General features: G+C 45.9%; 1 protein-coding gene across 1 annotated transcript; it reads right to left on the reverse strand.

Annotated features, from left to right (window-relative positions):
• Nucleotides 1–836: 836 nt before the first annotated feature.
• Nucleotides 837–24,630, reverse strand: RIPK4 (receptor interacting serine/threonine kinase 4). Its single transcript, XM_074572868.1, has 8 exons — nt 24,393–24,630; nt 16,185–16,476; nt 8,165–8,313; nt 7,288–7,337; nt 6,048–6,206; nt 4,945–5,084; nt 4,199–4,424; nt 837–2,971 (listed from the first exon to the last, which is right to left on the reverse strand). Exons 1-8 carry the CDS (start codon nt 24,575–24,577, stop codon nt 1,794–1,796), a joined length of 2,379 nt encoding a protein of 792 aa, XP_074428969.1. The 5' UTR covers nt 24,578–24,630; the 3' UTR covers nt 837–1,793.
• Nucleotides 24,631–24,808: the final 178 nt, after the last annotated feature.

The raw sequence follows: 24,808 nt of genomic DNA on the forward strand, positions 1-24,808 counted from the left end.
ACATGGCTTCGCCATCTGTTCTTTAATACAGTTTCATTAGGCAGTCAATGAACTGTCTTGAAATTCAAGAACTTGAACTAGGGGAGTTGCAAGCAGGTACTTGGAGCCAGGAACAGCATCAAACAGCAGCAGGTTTCCTGCGCCCTCTGCAAGCACCCATTCTCCTTTCGTTATCGCCCTCAGCCACTACCATCTCCAATAACAGGAGGCTGGTTTTTGCTTTTTGAGAAAGTATTGACTTTCATGGGGCTAGATTCCAACAGGAGCACTTTGCCTCCTAAAATCAGATACTGAGGTAGCACTGGCATTCATATCACTGCCATCAGGTATGTGCAAAAAAGGTCTGGAGCAGGAGCAGCTTTCTTGTCAGGGGAGGTGGGAACAAAGCATGACACTGCTGCTTGCTCCATGGCACACGTGGTAGGAACACACCACCACCAAGGAGAGGCGAGGTACTTGTGTGGGCAGCAGCCCACCAGCTACAGCATAAAAGCAAAGCATCCCAGTTGTACAGCAATGTGTTATGCACCTGAAGACTAGGTTATGTGGGGTTTTAGACTATGAATTTATGCTATAATTAACACCTCCAATTCATTCAAGCTCCTTACCTTCTGTATGAAAGCTAAGTGGAATGTAAATCTGAGGACAGCCTTACATGTCAACAGTTTGGGCTTCAACATCATTAAACATATTACAGCTGTGTGCTGCTGCTGGGCAGTGGGGTTTCTGTTGCTTTAACAACTACAAAAATACAGACAGAGATGGAACACAATCTTTTATTAATAACACATCACATTTGAACTTTGAAAAGAGTGAAAATAAAAGGTGTATTAAAACATACCCACTCTAAGCAATCTATTTTCTTCAGTAGAAAAAAAGCATACAACAGGTAGAAATACTATATACACAGTATATCAATCTAGTCATCAGCCCCTCCAAACATTGTTTTGCAAATTGGTATAATGGTGTTAGAATATACCATCCAGTTACAGTCCAGTATGAATTTTAGCTTTTGACATTTTAATTTAAGACAAACCACTAAGCACCTAGATCAGTTACTGATATTAGAATACATACAAGGTGGTACTGTATATGAAGATACCAGTGTTAAGCTTGTATTTCTGCTTATGTATTTTCGGGATCCTACCTTGTTAGTAAGTCTGCCTCATCGATTTCGAGTACAGGGAAATCTGTAATCAATGTCTCTGTTAAACAGAGTAACTTCTGACCCTGAAATGTGAATAGCGAATAACTATATTCTTAATAGCCCTTTCCTCATCTCTTATTTTAATTTCAAGCAGATTTGTGTTGTGTTTATTTCACGCTGGAGGCTTTCAGCCTAAAATATAGATCACTACAATAAATCAGGAATCTATGCCATCCTTTTTTTTTTTTGGCTGGGCAGGAAAATAAAAAAAGCAAAATGTTAGTTCTTAAATTAGTTTGGCACATTAAAAAAAAAAAAAAAAAAAGCAGGAAGAAACTCACAAGTTGCATCCTTCTCTCACAACATCCTTGGAAGAGGAATGTCAATACACAGACAGGGCAGGCACATGCAGAATGACTGCTAAAACCACGGCATAGCAGACTCCAGCTCTTAGCCTTACATCTGGCCTTAGTCCATGTGCGCTCTCACTCGCACACTCAAATGCAAGTAGCTTCTGCTGGTTGCACCTCAGTCCATCAGCTGACACCGCTGATGAGCACTGCACAACTGGAGAAGGCCCTCATGAGTCAAGCTCCAGCAGCCTTCTCGCACCACACAGAAAGGTAGCAAGTTCTATACCTTTTGTTTAAGTGTCACTTAACAACACAGTAACCGAGCTGTTACTGCTCTGCTGAGGGAGCTGTAGCAGGGTCTGACATGTGGGTCTTTGCATGTCAGTGTGCGCCCCATGCTTCAGAAGAACCTCAACTGTTTTTGTGTGCCCTCCTCGTGCAGCCAGATGAAGAGCTGTCCACCCTTCGCTGTCAAAAACATTGATATTCTCTGAACTGACAAGTTCTTCTACTACTTCAGAGTGCCCGTTTTCTGCAGCAAGATGTAACGCTGTCCTATTTAAAGGGCCTCTGGCTAGAACACTGGCCCTTTCATCTATCAGCAACTTCGTTGTTGCTAAATGGCCGCTGCGAGATGCCAAGTGCAGAGCGGTGTATCCTTCTGCTGTGGCTGCCTCAATGTCTGCACCATGTTTAAGGAGCAGCCTCGACGTGCTTGTGTGGCCAGTTTCAGCAGCTATGTGGAGAGCAGTCTGCAAGAGCGCATTCCGTATGTTGACATCTGTCTCCAGGTCTATGAGAAGGCGAGCGACACGGTAGTGCCCTCGTTGAGCAGCCAAGTGTAGCGAGGTCCTTCCATCCACGGTCTGCACATTCACGTTTGCACCCCGCTGTTTGGCCAGAAGCTTTACAATGGGGAGATGACCTTGCCAGGCAGCATAGTGCAGTGGCACCCAGTCATCCTTTCCTTTGATGTTCACATTAACGCCTCTTCTCAGCAGGATCCGCACAATATTCTCTTGGCCATACTGACAGGCTATGTGGATGGGGGCTCTGCCTTCAAAATCTATCTCATTTAAGGATGCGTTCTTATCAAGCAGCATTTTGGTGCTGAAATCATCCCCGTTTTGGGCAGCAAAGTGAAGAGCAGTCCATTGATCCTCATCTTTGGCATTAACATTGATTTTCCTAGCCATTATCAGCTCCACAATGCTTTTAACTTTCTTCTCAATGGCTATGTGAAGAGGGGTGGATCCCTTCTTGTTGGTGAGGTTAGGGTTAGCATTGTACAGGAGAAGCCATTTGACACATTCTTCTTGACAAGCTTCAACAGCCAAGTGCAAAAGACTGGAGTTCCCATCTAAAACAATATCAACATCTTGAGGCTGGAGGATCTTCATCAGCTTGCTGGTATCTCCAGATAAAATGGCCTCCGTTAGCTTTCTCTTCTGTATGTCTGTAGTACCAATATCTAGATGGATATAAGGAAGAAGTTTTTTTACAATGAGAATGGCAAAACACTGGAACAGGTTGCCCAGAGAGGTGGTAGATGCCCCATCCCTGGGAACATTCAAGGTCAGGCTGGATGGGGCTCTGAGCAACCTGATCTAGTTGAAGATGTCCCTGCTCATTGCAGGGGGGGTGGACTAGGTGACCTTTAAAGGTCCCTTCCAACCCAAACTATTCTACGATTCTATGAAAAAGACACCATCGCAATTCTGATACCTGTCAAAGCTTACTTGGCCATTGTTAATGTATCTGGTGGCTTCAGCAATGGCTTGACTGCAAAGAACCCCCCCCCTCCGCCTCCTGCAGTGGTTTCAGAACAATTTCAGGTCAGATTTGGAGCCCCACTTACTCTTATTCTGTTTCCTGTGAAAAGAAGATGTAAGGATGCTGTGGTTGACCTCCCTGCGCTAATCATTGTTTGCCTAACTGGAAAACAGACGCCTGGTTTTTGCAGCATGGGATTCAAAAGGGAGAGGTGTGTGCGCAACAGTGAGGGTCTTTATTACAGTGTTGATGGGGCTGCTGAGAAGGTGGCTTGAGTCTTCTCAAAAAAAACCCGAAGAAAAAAAACCCGAAGAAAAAAAACCCGAAGAAAAAAAACCCGAAGAAAAGAAAAAAAAAAGAAGAAAAAAAAAAAGAAGAAAAAAAAAAAAGAAGAAAAAAAAAAAAGAAGAAAAAAAAAAAGAAGAAAAAAAAAAAAGAAGAAAAAAAAAAAGAAGAAAAAAAAAAAGAAGAAAAAAAAAAAGAAGAAAAAAAAAAAGAAGAAAAAAAAAAAGAAGAAAAAAAAAAGCGGTGCTCAGAGTCAGGCTTAGTATAACTGAAAACGCCACAAACTCAGGTGACCTGACCAGGCATTGGCTTTAGTCCCACTTCGAGCAAGATGCTGGACTAGGTGACCTCACTTCCAACCAACTTTACATGACTGATTCTGCAATTGCTTTGGTGGGAATTCAGGTCACTTCTTTTCAAAAGTAAATGAGATTTATTATGTTTGGGAACCACCTCATTTAATTTTTTTTTTAAATAACTACCTCCAGTAAACAAATTTGTAGTGCTGACAGGAAGAGAAAGCAAGGCTAACAGTGATTTCCAGAATGTTATTCTTTGTGTGACTACTCTCCAACTCATTGACTCCCATGCCCCAGTCCAAACAACTATAAAAATAAACAACAACAAAAAAAACCCTGACCATTACCTGAACTCTCCCTTTCAAAGGAAAGGGAAAGGGAGCCTCTGGATGAGAAAGCTGAATCTACAGATGAAACTCCCGAAAGCCGCTTGTCACTGGAGGCAAGTTTGGACTCAGAAGAGCTGCGGCTGAGATCCTCAGGGCCTTCCATAGTCTGTGAAATCCCTGAATCCAGCTGGGACAACAACTCTGAGAGACTGTAATCCTTAACTGACGGTAAAGCAGGCTCCTGTTTCGGCTGGGATAACGCAGACATCCCCTTCAAGAGAAGCACGCAAGCATTTTAGAAAGGTCAGTAAAGAAAACTGAGCATGAGACACCACAAGAAGAAACGTAAGATTGTTTGTTTGCAGGTAGCCTTTAAGCACTGTTTGTATTAAATGAGCCTATGAATAAGGCCACTGAAAATTTTCAGATGCAGGAGGGCAACTTTCATCAGTACTCGCACAGACACTAAAGCCACACGGCTCTTCTGTCTACAGCATTTTTTAAGATCAGTCACACCCACATGGTCCCAGCCTTTATTTCCTAACTGTCCTGCTCTCCCTCAGCAGGCTGAGATCCACTTGCACTTAGTCCTGCGCTGAGGTTTTCTTGAGATGGCCCATGCATCTGCTGTCACTTTTGCATTCCAGTCCTTCACCAAGACCCACTTCTATCAGGCAAGAAGGTGCTCAAAAGCGGCAAAGAGAAGGTTGCTTGCGGAGTTACAGGTCACAGAGGAACCTGTTCCTTGCAAAACCTACTGCACTTGAACAAGAGACGGAAAGAGAAAATACCTCAGGCTGCTGCTCTGGGGAATTCTTGGTGTCCAGGTCCTGAGTTATCATCTCTCTTGTTTCATCTTCTGGTTTCTCACAAAGGGCCTCTGTTTCTGAAGTGATTTCTTTGAAGAAAGCAAGAGAAGGTGGTGTTTTGGTTTTTTGGCTTTTTTTTTTTTTTTTTTTTTTTTAATAGGAGACTTTCCTGAGATGCCCTGCTGCCTTTATCTATCATTAGAGATTAACAGCTTTGAGATACTGTGGGAGAAAAACTCCAATTTTGACTATTCCATCTAGCACCTCATCAGGAGGTACAAGTGTGTAGCTAAGCAAAGAGTGCATAGGGTTGACTCAACAATTCATTTTCACATTCAGACCAGACTGACGTTATGTGGTGTCTACGCTGCAGGACTGTGAAATGGGAACCAGCCTACTGCTGGCAGACTTAACGACATATGTTTTTAAAAAGATGGGATCCCTGTTCCCATCAGTCCCCATACCTTGTTTGGCCGGGGGGAGAAGGAAGAGGCAAATATCTCCCATTAATTAATGCTAAATGAAGCTACCTGGAGATAGCACTTGCTACATCCTTCTGCACCTTTGAATTCATAACAGGTGCATTGGGTGAGTTCAAGCCTTTCACCAGGGTTGCCTTTTATTGGCAGAAAAATGACCATACAAATTGTTTTGTTACAAGAAAACAATTCAATTTCTCAGCATACAACAGCGAGTGCCAAGCACCTTCAACGCTTTGGTATGGTGAAAGCCGCAACAACTCCAGCTCGGTATATGCCCTCATACACACAGTCAGAAATGAACATAATTTCTGGCTAAATGGATCAACTGGTTCAGTACTGTCCTTATTCCTGATGTGTTTACATAGCACCGTCATGGTCAGACTTGTCCCCAGATAATCTCTTCCTCCCCAGATGAATAACTGGCCTGTATCATTGTCTCTACCATACAATGTGCTCTATTTATTCTGTCACTGAGGTTCACAGCATTTACCCCAAGGATTAAGAGAGTCCTGAGCAATAACGTGACTCATAGAAGAATAAATGGGCAGCCAAGTTACGAGGAAATCTTACCTTGAAATGTTGGCCGTTCACCAGGATCATCTTGCCAACATTTTTGCATCAGTTTGATCAAGTTATTACATGACTGAGGCCTGGATTTGGAAACAGCAGGTAGCTCTGGGCGGTGGCCTTTAACTACTTTTACCATAATATGTAAAATGTTGTTTTCCTCTGTAAAGCAAAAGCACACAAATTAAAGATCTCCCAGCAAAAGGAAGATTTCTCTTTTGTCTAAGAACATTAACGGTGTATTTAGGCTGAAACTTTGTTTTCATGCCTTTTTTTCTAGATTTACAGTGCTTTCTTCTTTTATCAACAGGGAAAAAAGAGAAGTTGCTCTTACTCTCCCATAATACCTTTGTCAATGCAGTAACACCTACTTCCCGTTTATCAGTTAAAAACAATTGCCAGTAAGTGACTGTGTTCTTTTTCCACCCACAAGAGACACAGAACCAAGGAAAAAAAACTCAAACAGTTCTTTGCGACCTCTCTCTGGATTTCCATATCTGCTGTAAGAGAACTGAACCACAGCTTGTAGTTAGACCAGGTACCTGAACTTTTCACACAGGTGAAGGAAGCACACAAATCAAGCAGTGGCAGTAATGTGGCTCCTGACTCTGAAGTCAACCATTGAGCTAAACGGGATCTCTCGCTTGGAGAAAAATTAATAGTAGACTGGAACGTGTTCAAACATGTTTGCTATACATGGGCTAGTCATACACCCAGGAAAAGCCATAAAGAATAAATAGCTGCCTGTTGATCAGTACATTTACTGTGGGGTGGAACAAGGCTCATTCTCGCAGACTGCTTTTTTTTTTTTTTTTTTTTTAAGGAACAAATCAGTACCTACAATCTACAAATAAACTACAGAACCTCTCTATAGGGAAGCTGTTTCTGAAAACAGCACAGTCGACTCCCACTTGGCTTTGCTCTGCGCTGCTCCTCGTTGGCTGCAAACGCGCCAGAAGCCTGCGCAGACCACACGCTCCTCTGGGCCCGTGCAGCAAACTCCGGCAGGAGCAAAAAGGTGCAACTAGGGCCCCCTGCAGCAATATGGGTTCTGCTTTCATGATGTAGGACAAAGAAGCACTTAACATTCGTGATCAGAATTTCCGAGCTTAAAAGCATCTGCCACACAAGACTAGGAATTTGGAGGACATGCCTGTAATCTGGGGCTGGTGGGGCAGGAAGCGTGCTCAACAATGGGAGAAAGGAAAAAATTCCAACACAACCCACAAAACATCAAACTTACCTGCAAAAGGCTTCTTCTGTGTAAGAACTCCCCAAACCACAATGGAAAAGCTACAAATAAAGGCAAAAAAAATTATTTCTAGAAAAGCTTTAAAAAAAAATAATACATAACCCAAACAAATAACAAAAGTGCCAAAAAACTCACAGAAGTATGATTTATTTTCCTAAATTCTCTTTCCCTGTCCTTCACTTCTGCATCTAACTCAGCTGATGAACACACACAGCAAGATGCAGCCGAGACCCATGATTTGAAAGTCTAGTTTTTGCAGGGAGGAACCTGAGGCAGTGAACACGGGGACCTGCTGGAGGCTGCTGAGTTCTTGGTAATATTTACCAACTACTCCACACCAACACTGACAAAATCAGAGAGCAGCAAAGCGTTACTGTGGATTTTATTTAATACTTCTACCCTGCAAGACATCTTTAAAGAAATACATTCCATTGAGAATATGACACGTCTTTTAATCTACAGCTATGATTTCCTTTTCCTAATAACCTTACCATGAAAGAAGAAACAGAGACCTAGTGATGAAATCCACTGAAGATAGCTAAGAATTTTGTCACAGACTCGAAAAGTAGGTCAGGATGTACCTTTTGATGGGGAAATTAAAGGTGGGCAGGCTGCCTCACATGCCAGTTACTTATTTATAAGTGTTACTTGGAATGATAATGCTCAAGACCCAGGATCGGCTGCAGTTCGTTAAAAGGCCTCTACACTATAAAGACATTGCAAAAAGCGAAGCAAACATGACCCTTCGCAAGATGAGGCTCAAACTAGATTTAGGGTTTTCATGCTCCATTAGGTTTTAGAACCAGAAAGAGGGCTCATTTTACAGCATTACTTAAAGAGCTTCTAAGTGTTTTCATAGTTAACTGACCTGTACACATCATGTTTGGTGTCAAAACACCTGTTTTTCTCTTTGATGCGCTCTGGAGGAAGGTACGCAATTGTGCCACACAAACCGTCCATGCTGATGTCATGGGAATGGGACAAGCCATTGCACTTTGCAAGTCCAAAGTCAGAAATCTGCAAAAAACGGAGGAGGAAGAGGGGAAGAAAAGTTCACACTACCATTAGACTTTGGAGGTGTTAACAAAAAAATTTTCTGTAGAGAACGACAGAGGTAACAGGATGACCCACCAAAATATAGTGAGCTGCCGTTCAGAAATACTAAGGTAAGAAACCATCTCTGGAAGAATTACGCTATGGTAATGCTTTATGGTTAAGCAAAAAAAATAAAGTATAAGCAGTTTTTTGCAAGCAGCAGCATGTCACCCCATTACATGGCAAACACAACAAACAGTCAGACAATCTATTGTAATTTGAAACTAGTCAAATTTAGCTAGCGCAAACTACACTTTAATGTAATTATTGGTCCTGCCACCCCCTTTCCCTGCGTAACCTCCCATTGTATGTTACGTTTAAGTGTTCTGAGCACCTGTTTTCAGACCATGAGCTCTGCAGTGAGTGCAAGAGAATTGCTCTTTCAGATATCGCTGTTACAGTGACCATACCAACAAGGACGAAGCCCAACACCAGAGACACAAAAAGTTTGTTGTTTGTTTGGGTTTTTTTGTTTGTGTGTTTTTAGTTTTGTTTTTTTTTTTTAAAGAAAAATACACAAAAAACCCAAACCAAAACACACACACACACACACACATCAAAAACCCACACAGGGAATTCTTTTTGGCAACGAGGAGATATGGCAAGTTGGTGCAGTGACGCAGTGAACACAGCTGAAATGAACTAAACAAGTGACAGCAAGTTTATAAAAAGGAAAACACACCTCCACTTTAATTTGAAGTGTCAAACAAATATGCATTCATTTGCTCTCAAAGGCATACCAATCATCAAGCAAACAGATAGGCAAGGAATTTCCTTTGTCTCACTTATTTCCCACTGCTCAAAAATGTCTATTATGCTAAGTGGAAATTTCAAGAAAAGTCAAGTCTTTTTGGACAACTCAGCCCACTGATTTTTGTCTACATGTTAGATAAGATTTCCTCCCCGCCCCCCCGACTTATATATTCTTTTTATCTAATAAATACTCAGGTTTTTCAATGACTCATTCCCCTTTTGATCTTCACAGCTTCTTTGAGAAAGTTCTCCCTCAAAACAACAAGCATAATTAAAAAAAGCTTTTTTGTTTTTCTTCCCTTTTTAAATAGGCTCCAACTTTACCCTTTCAGAAGTTTCTGCCTAAAGATACCACAAAGCCAGTCGTAACATGCACCCGTTACTGGAAAGGGAGAAAACTGCTGCCAGCTTCGGCCTCCTGGAGAACAGGCAGGCTACACAGCCATCGGTCTTCAAATGCTAGGAATCTCCCTTTGCCGTAAACCAAACAAAGCGACCAACGCCAGCTTCAAGAAGAACTTCTCCCAGGCACAAAGCACTCGACAGAGGCATTCTCAGGAGCCGTACAAGGCCTGTACTTTAGCACACAGGTATATTTGACCTGTTGTCCACCTGTATCTTAAATCTGTAGGGTAATGTGGGAATGACTTGAAAAGAAGAATAACAGAGAGGGGGGGAAGGAAAAAAGCGAAGTCATCGGGAGGAATAGTTTCTTGTGCTTGTAGGGCTACACTCTCGGAAGGGGATTGCTGGCCTCCTCAGCAAGCCGAGCGTTGGAATCCAGGAAAGCAGTAAGGATTCAAGAAAACCAGGTTCGCAAGCCAGCTTAGCCCTGGGAAGAGCTGAATCAACCGCCCCAGGAAGTGCTGCAGGACTCTGGGGCACTTAGCACTCCACGGGAGAACAAAAGCACAACCCCAACATCGCACAAGCCCGTGGTGTCAGGTTAATAAACGCAGCACCAACTGCTGCAAGTCTGAACAGATCCGACCCGGCGAGGCGCTGCTATCCTTTGATTAACGTGGAGCAGAGGCTTGTATACACCTCAAGAAATCCATATGGCATGCAGGCATAATTAAAGTAATACACCTTCCTCTTTGTCTAAACAATACCGGGTTTCCTACTGCCTAAGTTAAGAAATAAAGATGAAATGCAGACAGCACAGCGACACTCCTGCGTTAAGAGGCACCAGCTACGTTGCGGGAATCTAAGGCTAGGGGCTAAGACAGGAGTCTAAGCACGCCAGACAGAAAAGGTCTCAGTCTCTTTAAACCAAGAAACAGCAAAGGTCCGTAATATACCCCTCTCCCCAGGCTAGCAAGGACTTCACCTCGTGAACCCGCCCCTACCTACTATGAAGGACTTGGTTTTATACCAATTAAGAGGAAATTCATCTGTAGAGCAGGGCTTCAATCATACCAAATTCTGCAGAAAGCAGTGGAAATTGAAGAGTTGTTATCTTCCAGGCTGCAACAAAATAGTAAGATTCTGCAGACAGCTTTTGTGGCTTTTATTAGTTCCTTTGGGGTAAATTTTCCACACTGCACAGCGTATTTAGTCATGCAGTTTCTTTAAACACCAGTGGGAACTGTGCAGTGGGTGGAAGACGCGGCCATTTAACGTACCTATTTTGCCTTTAAATTGCTTGCCAGGTACCTGGTTCTGCAATACAAGGCACCCTTGGCTGGTGAAGGTAGTGAAAGCGGAGCAACCCTCGCCGCTTCTTCCTCCGCATCCCCACTAGCCCTGGCAGCCCACCCCGGCATCTGCCCTGCCCCACGATCCCACAGAACCCCTAATCTCACTCCTCACATCAGTTATTTCAGGCGGATCCCACCATGCTTCAAAAGCACACCCAATATCAGCAAGAGTTAAGCGGAGACACGGAGGCGACAGACTGCTTCATGCAAAACAGGCGGTGAAGAGGTAGGAAGAAGAGAAAAAAAAAACACAACAAAACAACAACAAAAAAAAACATTGGCCAAAGCCCACGCAGACAGTGGGATTGTTCGTGTTCAGACAGCTCGCGCCATCTCTGCTCTGAAAATGTCTGCATGAGAACACACACGTGAGCGGCAGCTGGGGAGGGGAGCTGTACGTGTTTTCCTGCTCACTTCCCAGCAACACTTCACTTTACTGAGAGATTCCATGAACTAAAGATTTTTTTTTTCTTTTTTTGTTTGTTTTAAATGGAGTATGCTACGCACACAGCTCTTTCTCTGCTTCTGTCATTTGTGGATGTTTCAAATCCAGTTTGTAAAAAAACTCGAAACGCTCACTTGCAAAGTTTTAAATGCTTGAGCTTGTCAAGTTATTTTCTGGAGGGGTTTTGGTGGTTTGGGATGTTGGGGTTTTTTTGGGGGGGGAGCGGGGTGATGTTTGGGTTTTGGTTGGTTTTTTTTTTTTCCTATTTGTTTGGTTGGTTTTGGTTTTTTTTAATAGTAGATATGCTCACTTAACTACAATGGTTACTAAAGTTCCCAAACTATTCCCAAACACTGCAGGGATCTAGCTCCCAGGAATAAAATTAGCACTTGGAAGGTGCTTTCACTGATGATTCCCGACAGGCCATCCTGAAGCGTGCGCTCGGCTTCTGACACTGCATGTCATTTTTCTGCAAATAAGACTCAAGAACCCACTACAATGGACTCGGGGACAGAGTTCACCTAAAGGTTTTCTTCATCAAATAGGTAATAAAGCCATCAGATTAATTTTTAATCACTGCTGGCATATCCAGTATTTGTCTCTGTCCAAAGTCTCTGTGCACTTGGATATTGAGAATGCCACCACATTTGTCTGCAGGGTTTTTGGGTGTTTGGGGCATGGGGGGTGCTGGCCTTCTTTGTTTGTTTTTCTGGGGATAGAGGGAAATGCTGGTTGTTTCAATTTTGTTCTCTAAGAAATGCTAGAAATTTTTAAGAGACTTACATAGGGCACAGATTTTGACTACTAAAAATTAGGAATAAAAATTCATTCCAAGAGTAGACAGACCAGCATCCGCACCTCAAACATATGTCTTTACTTCAGTGTTTATGAACACACTTCAGTTGTTAGGCGCTAAAAGAAGTCTTTCTGAAACAGACTGTACTGCCATCCTTTTCCAGCCTGCCCTGAAACTTCAAATCCTCAAAACCTGTTTCAGGTGTGATGTTTGCAGTGCTCTCTTCAGAAGCAGCAGAAACCAAAGCCACGGCCAAACATCCATTTTAATCCATCATAAATCTACATTACTGTGACAGGGATGGTCTTGTTCCCTCCCCTGTGCCACCACAATTAGATCAATTAGAGAACTGATCAAGGTGAAAACCAGCTTTGTTGGTTGGGATTAAAGAGCCACCTAACAACAGCCCGACATGGAAACCTTGATCAGGAGGGGTGGGAAAGAGGGAGCAGGGACACCCAAAACAACAAAGCCTCTTCTCATTTCTAATAACAGGAGAGCATTTGCAGCTGATAAAAAGAAGTGGCTGTGTTAACTACATCAGCTAGGCTAATAAAGTGAGACAACCGCTCTTTACCAGCCTGGCCTCTGGGTATTACTTTGACCTACAGTTAACGACCTACATTAAGAAGCTTTCTGATACACGAATTTGCCCTGTAACTAGGCTCCTAACTCCACACGCAGAAATTTTGCGGCCCCTTCTTCAGCCGAAGCAAATAAAGGTGAAGACCACAGGGGGAAACCTGTCTATGTTCAGTAAGACCGTCAGCACAGAACAACACAGCAGCAAACTTCACTCTTGACGCTGGTTTAAATTGGAGCCCTGGGGCAGGGGGAAATATAAAAGCAACTACAGTGAGCTCAAAGCAGTGCACAGCTGAGACCAGCTCAGCCTGCTTCAAGTTCCTTACAAACAAAATCTGGGAGATGAAAAGTAACTGGTGGGATTTACCCCTGCGTGTATGCCCACACGTATCTACATGAGTGTGTGCGTATATATACATATATACGATGAGATGAGGAGCAGCAAAACCCAGGCTGGATAGAAAAAGAAACAAGAACTTACAAATAATGCTTTTGCCCGAAAGTATTAAGTTGCAGGTTGACTTCATTTTAAATACCTGAACAAAAAGTAACACTCTTAACTATGAGATTTGGAAGATAAGAAACCTGGGAAGCAAGAACAGAGAGAGCATGGCGGGCACGGTAGCTGGCAACAAGTTAGGGTACGAGATTACTGCACGGCACGGCATGAGTGTGTGTGTGTGTTTGTGTGTATTCTCCTACTGAGGGCCCTGGAGAGAGATCACATCGGAGCAGGGAATGAGCAAACTAACGCGGCATTGCCTCCCCAGCAGCAGCTCCCCGCCAGCAATTGTCACATCTCAGGGAGCTCAGGGGAGAGATCCAGAATTCTTACAGAGGACAGGAGAGCTGCAGAACAGGCTCATAAGACACGGTCCAGTTAAGCAAAAACTAGATGTTAAGCAGCCCATTAAGTATCGGAAGGCTGCATCAATGGAACACTGGAGAATGGGGAGGGAGGGATCTTGTTGGTACAAATAGAAGCGGCAGGTTGAAATTAAAGAAAAAACAAATGCATGCTGATCCTGGCTAGCAAAGCCTGTCTGGGTATGAAATAATCCTCCCAAGGAAACCACACTGCCTAAGGCAACCATGATGGAGCAGGACACGGAGGGGAAGGGAGCTCCCAGCTGAGGCTCTTGTCAATAGTGAGCTCCACCACCACCCCTCGCCAGGGAGGAGGCACGCATGCATGCGTCCATCCTCCAAAAACCAGCAAAGCCTTACCTTGCATTGTACATATTATAGACATATATTTAAAATCACCAAGGAATCCCCAACATGCCTTTGGAAAGTTAATATCTGTCTATCTAATATCCCCGCTCAGTGCTCGGGCTGATCCCATCCTCTTAATTATCCTCCCAAGAACAAAATTCGGCACACACTTATGTAATGCGCGGGAGACGGCTTTATGATATGGAGGCACCCACTTGATGATAAGTTCTGTACAACACTGCTGCCTTAGTCATCATCCTCACTTGGGGTTTTTACAGTAAGTGGTGTGCTCGTAAAAGAAGAAGGGTGTGTTTCCATTTAACTAGCAATACGGCACAGAAGCATTTCTAATGCGCTCCACTGGAAGAACTGTCTGTTTCCTGGCTCAAGGGCAAACAGTTTATAAAAGTCCTCCCTACCTCCAAACTCTTCTTTTGCAGTCTGTAACATCTCTTCACTCACCTTAGGATTCTATTAGGGCCAGGTCACCTACTAAATTAACACTGACATTTAAAAAGTAAAAACACTTCAATCAACAGCTCTATTAGCCTTCCAGCAAGAAAATCAAGCATATTCAATCAAGCTGCAGGGTCTGACATTTAATTACAAGCTTCACATCACACAAAAAGAAGGTTTGGGGCCACATTTTTAAAGTGAAGGCACCTCACAGAATATGTACATCTCTTATTTTGCATATAGGTTCCTATGTCTGCTTTGCTGCTTGGAGGGGTTTCCTCCAAGACGCCTGCAGATGTAAAAGACTGCTGGCTGGAAAAAGGTTTGGATTAGACCCTCCTTTTCTGAACTTAACGGCAAGGGTCTGAAGACCTTCATGTGTTTCATCTACAGAGCAAGTAGCAACAGTTTAGTCATGTCAACAGTGACCTCACCAGAAACATTCTCCTTTTTGAACATTTTGCACTTTGCCCCTTGTATTACATCACCACCCAACGTAGGCTGCACAGTAGGCAGAATATCAGGCAGCATTTCAACCTCCTGAAACAGTGAGAAAAATACAGCCTTCATATCTTGGCTCATGGATGAGTCAAGAATTAGGAATTTAAGAAGTTATGCAAGCCAGCACAAACTTTAGGTAAATAAATACTTAGCGACGGCCTCTCAGCACCAACATGTAAGAATATACTTTTAACAGTTCAAACCCTGATGTTCCGGTCATGATACCATGGACCGCCATAGATGCCTCTTATTCCAGAAATTCCTTCTAAGAAGTGAACCACTAAGAGGCCTAGTAAAAAAGCTGAGACCGTCACAGGTGTGACTGCATTAGAGGCACACACCTCTTACGGCTCCAACCCTTTCCTGACATCAGGAGAGGTGTTTTCATCTCATGAAAACGTCGTTTTTAGAATGGTACAGGCCAAAGCTATTTGGCCAGTTTGAGGGGGACAGGAAAATGAAGCAGATGGATGATGGCACCAATTACAATCTAGGACCACTTGTACTGAGTTATATCAGCCAGCCGGGATGATTAAGCCTGCAGTTCTAAGGTGAAGAGTTCGGCCATTGATTTGGAAAAAAAAATAAAAAATTGGGAAAAATACGTATGTTAGTCCCTTTCTTCTCCAAAAGAAAGGATCAGAAAGCAAGCACAACCGCCTTAGTCCAGCTGTCAAAACAGAACCTCCAACAGAGAAGGCCAACAAGTTTTGCTAGCTTACTCTGGAAATGGATAACGAAAAGAATTTCATGCTGATACAGCCACAAAAATTTCCTTAAGTGACCTCTGGTATGCACAAGCAGTCAGGACAGAGATACTTCTTCACTGTATGTGCTCTGAGTAAATGAAAGAAGAAAATGAGTTGCCTCCAGGAAGGCTTCTCTGGACTCCAGCTGTAAATGAGATTTGGGTATTTAGTGGAGCGTACAAAGCCAGAAACACCTAGACAGAACAAGGTTACCACTGAAGCTGTGGAGGTGGCATAGATGATTTAGAGGTTCACACCACTTTTCTCTCGCTGTTCTCATCTGCCTCATGATCCTACTGCGAGGAAATTTATAGCAGGGCCCATTAGGTATCAAAACCAGAGTCCACTACACTAGCACCCTCCTAAAATTTCAAGAGAGTTCTCACAAGCTCCCTAACTCAGCCTCAATAGAAGTTGTAACAAAATGATGCGTAAATCAGGTAGGCAAGTTTGGGGATTGGAGAGGCTGGGTTGCTGGGCGTTTTTCTAATTCAAAAGGAATGCTGCTGGTTTCTCTCAGGCCTCTGAGTTTGGCAGGAGCCACGCAGGAATATCCAAAAGTGGGTCCCTGGTATAGAGTGCCCAATGCGTACCTTGACATGGTAGTGGGCATCAAGCAGGATGTTTGCAGGCTTGAGGTCCAGGTGGAGCAGTGGAGGGGACATGCAGTGCAGGAAGTTCATCCCCACAGCTGTCTCATGGATGATTCGGAAGCGCAATTCCCAGGGCAGAGGTTCTGAAGCCAGGAGTTTTTCTAGAGACCCCGTTTCCATGTATTCCATGACCAAGCCAACAGGTTCTTTACAGATGCCATAAACAGGAAGGATGTAGCGAAACTTTGCCATTTCCATCTTCCTGGCTTCTTCCAGTAACTCCATGCGCTCCCTGGGTGGAAGAGAACAGACGGTGAAGGATGGAGTAGCTGTTTCTTCCCCCCCAAAATGTGCACAAAAAGTTTCTTATGAAACTGAACACCGCGCTTCATGATCATCGCTTTCATGACCACGCTACATCTCATCAGCCTGTACTCCAGGCGTATTTCCACAGTTGCTAACTTTGTTTTACACTTCTAATGGCAGGCAGCTCACAGCTGCTGAGCCACAGACGAGTTGCACACTTCGGTGGCGCAAATATCCCCAGCGTAAAGCCCGTCCCCCCCGCTTTGATGTTTATGCTGTGCTGTTCAGAACGAGGACGATACATGCGGTGCCCAGATTTACCACCGCTGTAACTCCTTGGGCTAAAGTCATTAACTTTTTGTGAGTCATAAGGCTGTGTTAATCAGGAGCGAGCAGGGATGGCATTGCTTCAGCCGCCCTGCCCGGCGCAGGCTGCCGGTGCGCAGACCCCGGCCTTGGGAGAGGAACCCCCAGGACCCACCATGCAGGGGAGCAAGCTGCCCGCTGCGGCTGGGGGGACCCAGCAAGAGCCTCCTCGTCCTCAAAAACCCAGGCTTAGCAACTCCAATACCATGCTCACTCAGCTCCAGCGGATGCCGAAAACTCCCAGCATGCCATTTTCGGTGATGTAACAGTCCCAGCGCCAGCACGTGTAATGAGCACCCCCGGGTTGTTTACGGGTCACTCCAGCCTGACCCCAGAGAGCACGAAGCGTTACTCAGGCCAAGCTGCAGCCTCACAGGTCAAGACCCTTAATTGCCATGCCCTCCTTCTGCACCTCGCACACGGCCAACCTGCCGGGAGTCGCGTTCGCAAGAGGAAACAAAGGTCCTCTCCCTTGGCCGACTGTGCCCCCACAGAGGAGCCACACCTGATGGGTGGAAAAAACCTTCATTCCGTCAAAAGCTACATTACTAGTGATGATGGGCAGTACCCAGAGCAGCTTTGGGCCAGGGGTACTGATGCATCTCCGTTGCTGCCACCCACCGGTTCACAAAAGAGGACAGAGGGAGGTCAGATAGATAATATTTCCTGAACAGAACCTCTCTTATTACACGACCTTGTAATGTACCCAAGGCGTGTACACTATTTAATGGAGAACAGTACCCGAAGTAATACGACAAAGTTTTAACACAGACACCTGGTAAACAGAGAGTCCTACTTTAAAAGAAAAAAAACCCAACACATTGATTTGACACTCTCCTACCCACCCAGGCGTTTTGAGTTGACCAGCCTTTCTGGAAGACATCAGGGTTTAAATATAAAGCTCAGCAAGCACGTTCACAGTGGCTGCCACAAGTGATGAGAAGAAAGATGCTCGTAGCCTGGCAAGGCAGAAAGCTCTGTCGCCTGCCCCTTCTGCCAGTTCCCGAGAGCTGGAGAACACCTGAGGACCGATCCTGACCCAGTCTCAGTTTGTGCCCTATGCCACTAAGAAGTGATGCCAGTCACCACCAGGGAAGCCTCTGCCATGGCAGAGCTATCAGCTCAATCAAACTTCTTACTATTTTTAAAATACAAGGCCAGCTAGAAGCACTCTCCATTTCTAAAAAGAGAAAAGCCAAGTCCAACCTTAGTGCAGTAAAGTCTCCCCTTCCTGCGTGTCCCCCTCGCCGATGCCCGAATGACCCAGGGGACACCACACACCACCCACATGAAACATGGCTTGCAAGGGACCCTCAGCACTCCCACGTGGGAGCAATTTTGGGAGCCATCATTGAGCCCTTAGACTCCTGTGCATCAGGACACTCCTGTGGCCCCATCCCCTTCCGCTCTGCTTCACCGGCTGCGGGAAGCGCAGCGTTGATGTTTGCCCAGACAAGGTTGGGAACGCGTCTGCTGCCTGTTCCTCACCAGCTGCAGCAGCCTGCAATAACCCGATGCAGTTAACATTTCATGCTGGGGGCGAGTCTAGCCCAGCAAGAAGCAGCAGACCTATTTCAGAGGCAAGATTAGGCTGAAAAATGGTTTAAGAGGGACATACACACTGGCAGGAAAAAAAAAAAAAGATAAGGGAAATAATTTCTATTAACCATGTTGGCTCCTGCTGCTCCCTACAGCAACTTTCTTGTGAAATAATTGCCTTTGTAGACAAGTACCCAGTTTGCTCTTTGGCACGCTGGAAGGGAGCGCCTATGAATAATGCAACCAACTCCTTGCCCCCAAGCCACATGCATAGCCAGCATAATTCACCAGGCTTCGGCGGGCTGAGCTCTGGAGTCAGGGATGTAAAGTACCTGTCTGAGCCCTCCAAGGCAAGGCAAGAACCCAGCAACAGCTACAGCCTAACAAGAACCACTAGACTCCGGGGATGGGGTTCCCGGGCTGACAACAGCCTCAGAGAGCATCATCAAAATGACAGGCATCAGCTGCTGGAAATGGGGCATTTTCCCCAATGAAGAGAGAAGTTCTAGTTTCAACAAATTTTTTTTTTTTTTAAAAAAAAAAAAAAAGCTCCCTTTCTGCTTGGACCAGACCCAGTTAGTTGAGTGAATTAACTGACTAATTAACAGGCAAGGGCCCTTTATCTAATTTGCCTGTTTAATAAAACCCACACACAACAATTGCCACCTTTAGCATCTTCCCATACCCAGAGCATTCAAAACTCAATCAGCCAGCCACCTGGTACAGCCAGGGAGACATGTCGGTTTTCAAATACCTTTAGAAACCAGAAAAGGAAAAAAGACAAAAGAAATAGAGAGGGACAAAATGCAACTCGGTCATTAGCCAAGTGCCAGAGTGCACTTGCATTAATCGTATTAACACAAACAGGTCGTTAAAGCAAGATCTCCTGCATCAGGCAAAGATGAAAGGTCTTTCCCTTCCCTTTCCCCTCAGCGCAGGGCGCTGCTGGCAACTCAGCACAGCCTTGGGTGTTCCCAGTGCGCCCATCACCTCAACGCGCAAGTGGTAAAGCTGCGACAAAGGATGCTGTAGGTATCCTTCACCTTCACGTTTAACAGATCAAAGTATGCGCTGGGATGGGGGGGCTGCTGCTCAGTTACTCCTAGTGCTTCGAAACTACTCCGCGGCACTATCACCAGGAAACACCTCCCTCCTAAGTGGGGGAAAAGAAAAGCTCCTTAGGACGTTTCTCAGTCAAGAGGCATGAGACTAGCCTCTGTTATAATAGCTTCTTATTTAACACCTACACGATTAAAGAGTCAGAATTATCTTCCCTGAGCACCTTGGCTCCATTCCCCTTCCCCTCCACTAATATATCCTAACATTATAGTTATAAAAAGTAAAAAAGGAAAAGAAAAAGCTCACACACAGGGCAGCCGAGCTCATGTAAATCATGGGGTGCGTACACTTTCCCCCGTAATAGTATTAGGGGACGGGGGCATTCGCAGCAAGAGATCTAGCACTGGGTTCAGTGCCAAACAGCATCTTTGTCAGAGAAGTCAATGACAGATCTCCCATTTTCAAAGCAATCAGGAGCATTACATGAACGAGGGACCTCCGACATCCCCAAAACAGCTGCCTGCTTCTGCTCAAAGTCAGACCCCGAACGGATAAGGCCACATTCTTTGGATTCTCCTGGAGAGACAAGGGCCTTACTCCTGCCCACCGCCTCACTCCCCAGGGCCCAACCCTTGTACCACAAACCCTGCCACAAGAACAGCAAGAATTACGACTATATCCACATTTGCATGTATCCAATCTTTATGCCCTAAAGATAACACTGTGTTATAAAAGCACAACTTTAAACTCACAAGGCAGTCCTTGCAGCTTTATATTCCCCCACCACTACCACCACATTTCCTTAATGGAGTCTGAGACAGAGCAGTTTAAAGGTGCTCCAGAGAAAAATCAAAAAGCCCCGAAAAGCTGTAATGGGGCTGTTTCTGTGAACCACCTCCAGACAGAGAGCAGCCAGGCTTCTTTCTCCCAGCCCTGCACAGCCACGCTGCTCTCCAGCGGGGAACGCCAGTCACCTCTTTGCAAGCTGCAGGCGCTGAAAGATGGGGTCCACAAAAATACAACACCCCGTAATTCTTTCAGGGGCTCTTTCGTCTGCACCACGGCAGATGTTTAAGAGCATACCGTGACCTCTGCTCTGCAGGGTACCTCTTTAATGACCTTCACGCTGCTGGTCCTGAGAGAAGAATGTGAGTAAGAGAAGAAAAGAAAAACCACTGCATGGCCAGGGCAGAATATGTTTGGGGAAAAGGAAAGAAAAAAAAAAAAAAAAAAAAAGGAAGAAAAATCCCTTCTTTCAGGTTAACACAGATCTCAGCCCTGCTAACAGACCTCTGCTGCACAGCCCCGGTACAAGGGGATGACAGGTTAACTCAGACAGCTAGGCTCGCCCCTACGCTTTAAGGGGCACAAGTTGAGTTATTAAGTTCTACCTACACATCCAGGGACCGCCAGAACAGACATTCATTCACCTTCGTCACCTAAATAAATGCAGCATCCGCTAACAGCAAGGCATTTCTAAAACCTCATGAATTTCTAAATTCCACTCCACTCCTAAATCCAGGTCCTGCAGAGGGACATGTAGGGCTTTGCTCTTTTTTTTTTTCCCCAATCAAGAAGGCAGACCTTTCCACCTCCACACCCTGTAGTCACCCCCACCAGAGAAGAGCCCTGAAGAACCTCTCTGGGAACCGTTACATCGTTCATACTCATTGGAGCCTGCACGTTTACGTTCAGCTATAAGAAATCCACAAAGGCTTCCAGGTTGCTCTCTGAGCTCACCACCCTTTTTCTCCAGACCATACTTACATTCTGGCCAACGAGAGTAAAGAGAAAAGACTTGCTGCTCTCCGCCGCAAGTCCTGGGGGAGAGGCTCCTCCACCTTTCTGGCTCACACTCTCTTTTATTCAGGCTTACACTGAACCTCCCCATCTTATACAATCATAGAATGGTTTGGGTTCGAAAGGACCTTAAAAATCACCTAGTTCCAACCATCTAGTCCCTGCCATGGGCAGGGACACCTCCCACCAGACCAGGTTGCTCAAAGCCCCATCCAGCCTGGCCTTGAACACTGCCAGGGATGGGGCATCCACAGCTTCTCTGGGCAACCTGTTCCAGTGTCTCACCACCCTCACAGGAAAGAATTTCTTCCTAATATCTAATCTAAATCTCCCCTCTTTCAGTTTAGCCCCCGTCCTATCGCTACACTCCCTGATAGAGAGTCCCTCCCCATCTCTCCTGTAGGCCCCCTTCAGGTACTGGAAGGCTGCTATAAGGTCTCCCTGGAGCCTTCTCTTCTCCAGGCTGAACAAGCCCAACTCTCTCAGCCTGTCCTCATAGCAATCTTGAGAGCATCTTGAGTCACATGCGGGAAATGTGATCTCAGGAGACAGAAAGTGGGAGCAAATAAGGTGTTAGGAATGGAATTTGGCTTGATCGCCTGAGAGGGCTTGGGCTTAAAGGTAAAAAACACTTCTGGCTGTACATTCAGTTTTTCTTCTGCTTGAGGCCACTTGGCTCTATGCTGCGATAATTGCCAAGGGAATTACTTCAAATCTCTTACTGTCTGCAGAAACACAGTAAGAGAGACTGTATACAGAGTACTACTACCACCAAGCCATTACAAACAGGGTTTTAATGTGGTACCAAATAAATAAATAATAAAAAAAGCACCTCTGTGTTTTTCAGTTAATGTTTCTGATGCCACTAACTCTGCCGCTTCACAGAGTTCCAAGAAACGGCTAGTCAAGTTAATATCCTGGATTAACAATCTAATTACACAGGCTTGTTCCAACCTGCAAACTAAAAAGGTAGTGGTTTATTTTGTCTGTGCCCCCCACCCCACCATTGGAATGGCACAATTTAGAAAAGTTTCGGGTGAAAAGTCTTTTTTTTTTTTGGGGGGGGAGCGGGGGGGGAGGGCAGCGTTATCAGCTACTGAAAGGGGTTTGGTAGAGCAGCCTAAGAACCAAAGGAGAAGCATGTACAAATTCAGCTTAGCTTTTATTTTGCAGAAACAGCCATTTCAATGGCCAGAGACCCTCCAACTTCTAATTAATGCTCCCCTTAAGCACTTGAAACACAAATTCTGCAGTAAAAGAAATAAATTAGTGTTTCGAGGATTGGATCGTCAAAATGAACCAGGAGCTGCAAGAGCCCCACGCCCTCAAAGTTCCCAAATTCCGAACGCATTTTTGTGTACTGCACTGCATGTTTGTACGGTCCTCACAGCCACGGAGGGACAGGCAGTTCTCTATTGCTCATTGAAGATATTAATATAGAGATTTGGTAGAAACTCTCAAAATTAATTGTTCACATTACAATAGGTGGCAGCATCCTTCTTCTCTGACTGAAAATTCACTTTTGAGTAAACTTCTAAATGCACTCTGCAAACGAAGAGTATAACAAGTGTTCCAGCTTATTTTTAAGAGTTGTTTTAATTTTAACTGCAAAATCAGTCAGCTACAATGCAATTTTTATTAGGCCTCAATAAGCAGCAAGTCTAAAGTCTACTTTGAAGTTTTAATGGCAGGAGGGCTCGCAGGTTAACCCAATAAAACACCCTCGGCAACTTTGAGGTCTTTTCTGTGTCACCCACAGACAGCACAGTTACCCTACGCATATATTAAACTCTCCCTCTCCCCTTTTAAACAAGGATCGCTTTTATTTTATTTACTATGCTATATAAGCCAAAGTCAGCAATTCAGATAATGGGCAAGATGCCCCACTGCCCTAGTAATCTTGCAGAAGATGGGCTCACAAACGTCTGTCTCCCTCCTCCTGCAGGAATGGCAACAAGGGAAACCTTTTGTGACCGAACCAACCCACTTCTCAAAAAAAAAACGAACTGCAGAATCAGCTCGTGAGCTGGCAGAGATCCCAGAGACCAAGATGGAGCTGGAAAAGCTGCATGAACCCGACTTGGCCACATTTCACCTCCCTCCGCGCAGAGGCCGACCTGCTGGGAAATCACTACTGTCCCTCAAAACAGAAGGATGCTTCTGAAGACGCCTCTGCCAGCCTTCCTCTCCTTGGGAAGGCGAGCTGTGCTCGATCGGCCCCACCACACGCAGACGAGTGTCAGGCACGAGCACAGCGTAGCTGACCATCCTCCACCACAGGCCACAGCTGGTTACAGATGGCAGGGGAGCCGGAGGAGGCTCTCACCATGCAGTATCTTTACCTGCCACACGCAAGACGGCTCCTCACTGGACCACCCAGTGAGGACGCACCCTGGGCAGAGGCAGGGAGAAGCGCCGGCCCTGAACTGAAGCTGGAGAACGTTATTTCCCAGCACGTCTCCTTTCAGCACCCGCTCCTGAAAGGCGGAACGCCCGCGGCTGCGGCACCCGCACCCCAACGCCCCCCACTTGCCCCACCAGCATCTGCCCCACGGGAGTCGCGACTAACGCGTCTGCAAATGCAAAATGCAGGCTATAGGGTTTCTGCAAGGTATGGAGATGACTGATCCCCAGAAGCCCCCGGGGATCCCATCCGGCATTCCCACTCCTGCAACCTCCCATCCGGCGCTGCCTTCCGCGACCTTTGGAGCCGCGGCAGGCGTTAACGCTTCGGTGCAAGCCGATACACGCGCGACCAGGGGCAGGGCTGAATGCTTTTCCCTGGATGGCTCCCGGGGAATCAAGCAAGACCCATGCCGCAGCCCGTGCGGCCAAATGACACCTTGGAAGGAGGGGTACGACGGAAGGAAAAAGGCTGCTCTTGGCTTGAAGTGTGGCAAAGGCCACTTAGGGAATATTTAATTGCCCGGCGTTTGGTGAGAACCTTCGTTCCCGTTGTCGCTGGTGGTTAAGTAGGGCTACTAAGGGGGAGCCCTCGGTTGCCCCGCGGCTCCCCGGCTGCGCGTACGCGCAGCCGGGGAGCCGCGGGGCAACCGAGGGCTCCAGGCTGCCCGGAGAGAGGTCTCTCCCATGGGATAAAATGCTTCCCACCCCACCACCACCACCAACCACCCTTACTTCTCATCCACATGCAGGCTGGGCGAGCACTTGATGGCGAGCCAGGTCTTCCAGTGGAGGTGCCGCACCTTGTACACCTGCCCGAACCCCCCCGAGCCGATCTTCTCCCAGCTGCCGAATTCGCTCTCCTCGAAAGTTTTCAGGAGTCCCATGGCCCCCCAGGGCGAGCCGGGCTCCCGGGACATGATGATGGTGGTGATGATGATGATGCTCCTGCCGCCGCCACCGCTGCTGTTCCTTCTCGGTCGCCGCCGCCGCCGCCACCCGGCACCGCTACCGTCACCGCCCGTCCAGGTGAGTCAGGTGTGACGGGGGGGGGGGGGGAGTGGCGTCACTTCCTGGGCTGGACCCGTCATCCCGGCCGGGCTCCCGGCTCGTAGCGCCCTCCTCGGTCCTTGCGGAGGGAGGCGGGATGT

Source organism: Larus michahellis, chromosome 1 (assembly GCF_964199755.1).
Source record: "Larus michahellis chromosome 1, bLarMic1.1, whole genome shotgun sequence".
NCBI classification, from domain to species: Eukaryota; Metazoa; Chordata; class Aves; order Charadriiformes; family Laridae; genus Larus; species Larus michahellis.

Excerpts from the sequence above, each read along its gene's own strand:
- RIPK4 (XM_074572868.1), bottom strand. The coding sequence starts at position 24,577 with ATGTCCCGGGAGCCCGGCTCGCCCTGGGGGGCCATGGGACTCCTGAAA. Across the intron at positions 5,085-6,047 it reads TGAACGGCCAACATTTCAAG|AAATCACTTCAGAAACAGAG; the intron begins GTAAGATTTCCT and ends CTTTCTTCAAAG. Across the intron at positions 4,425-4,944 it reads CCGTCTCTTGTTCAAGTGCA|CCTGCTTTACCGTCAGTTAA; the intron begins GTAGGTTTTGCA and ends CCGAAACAGGAG.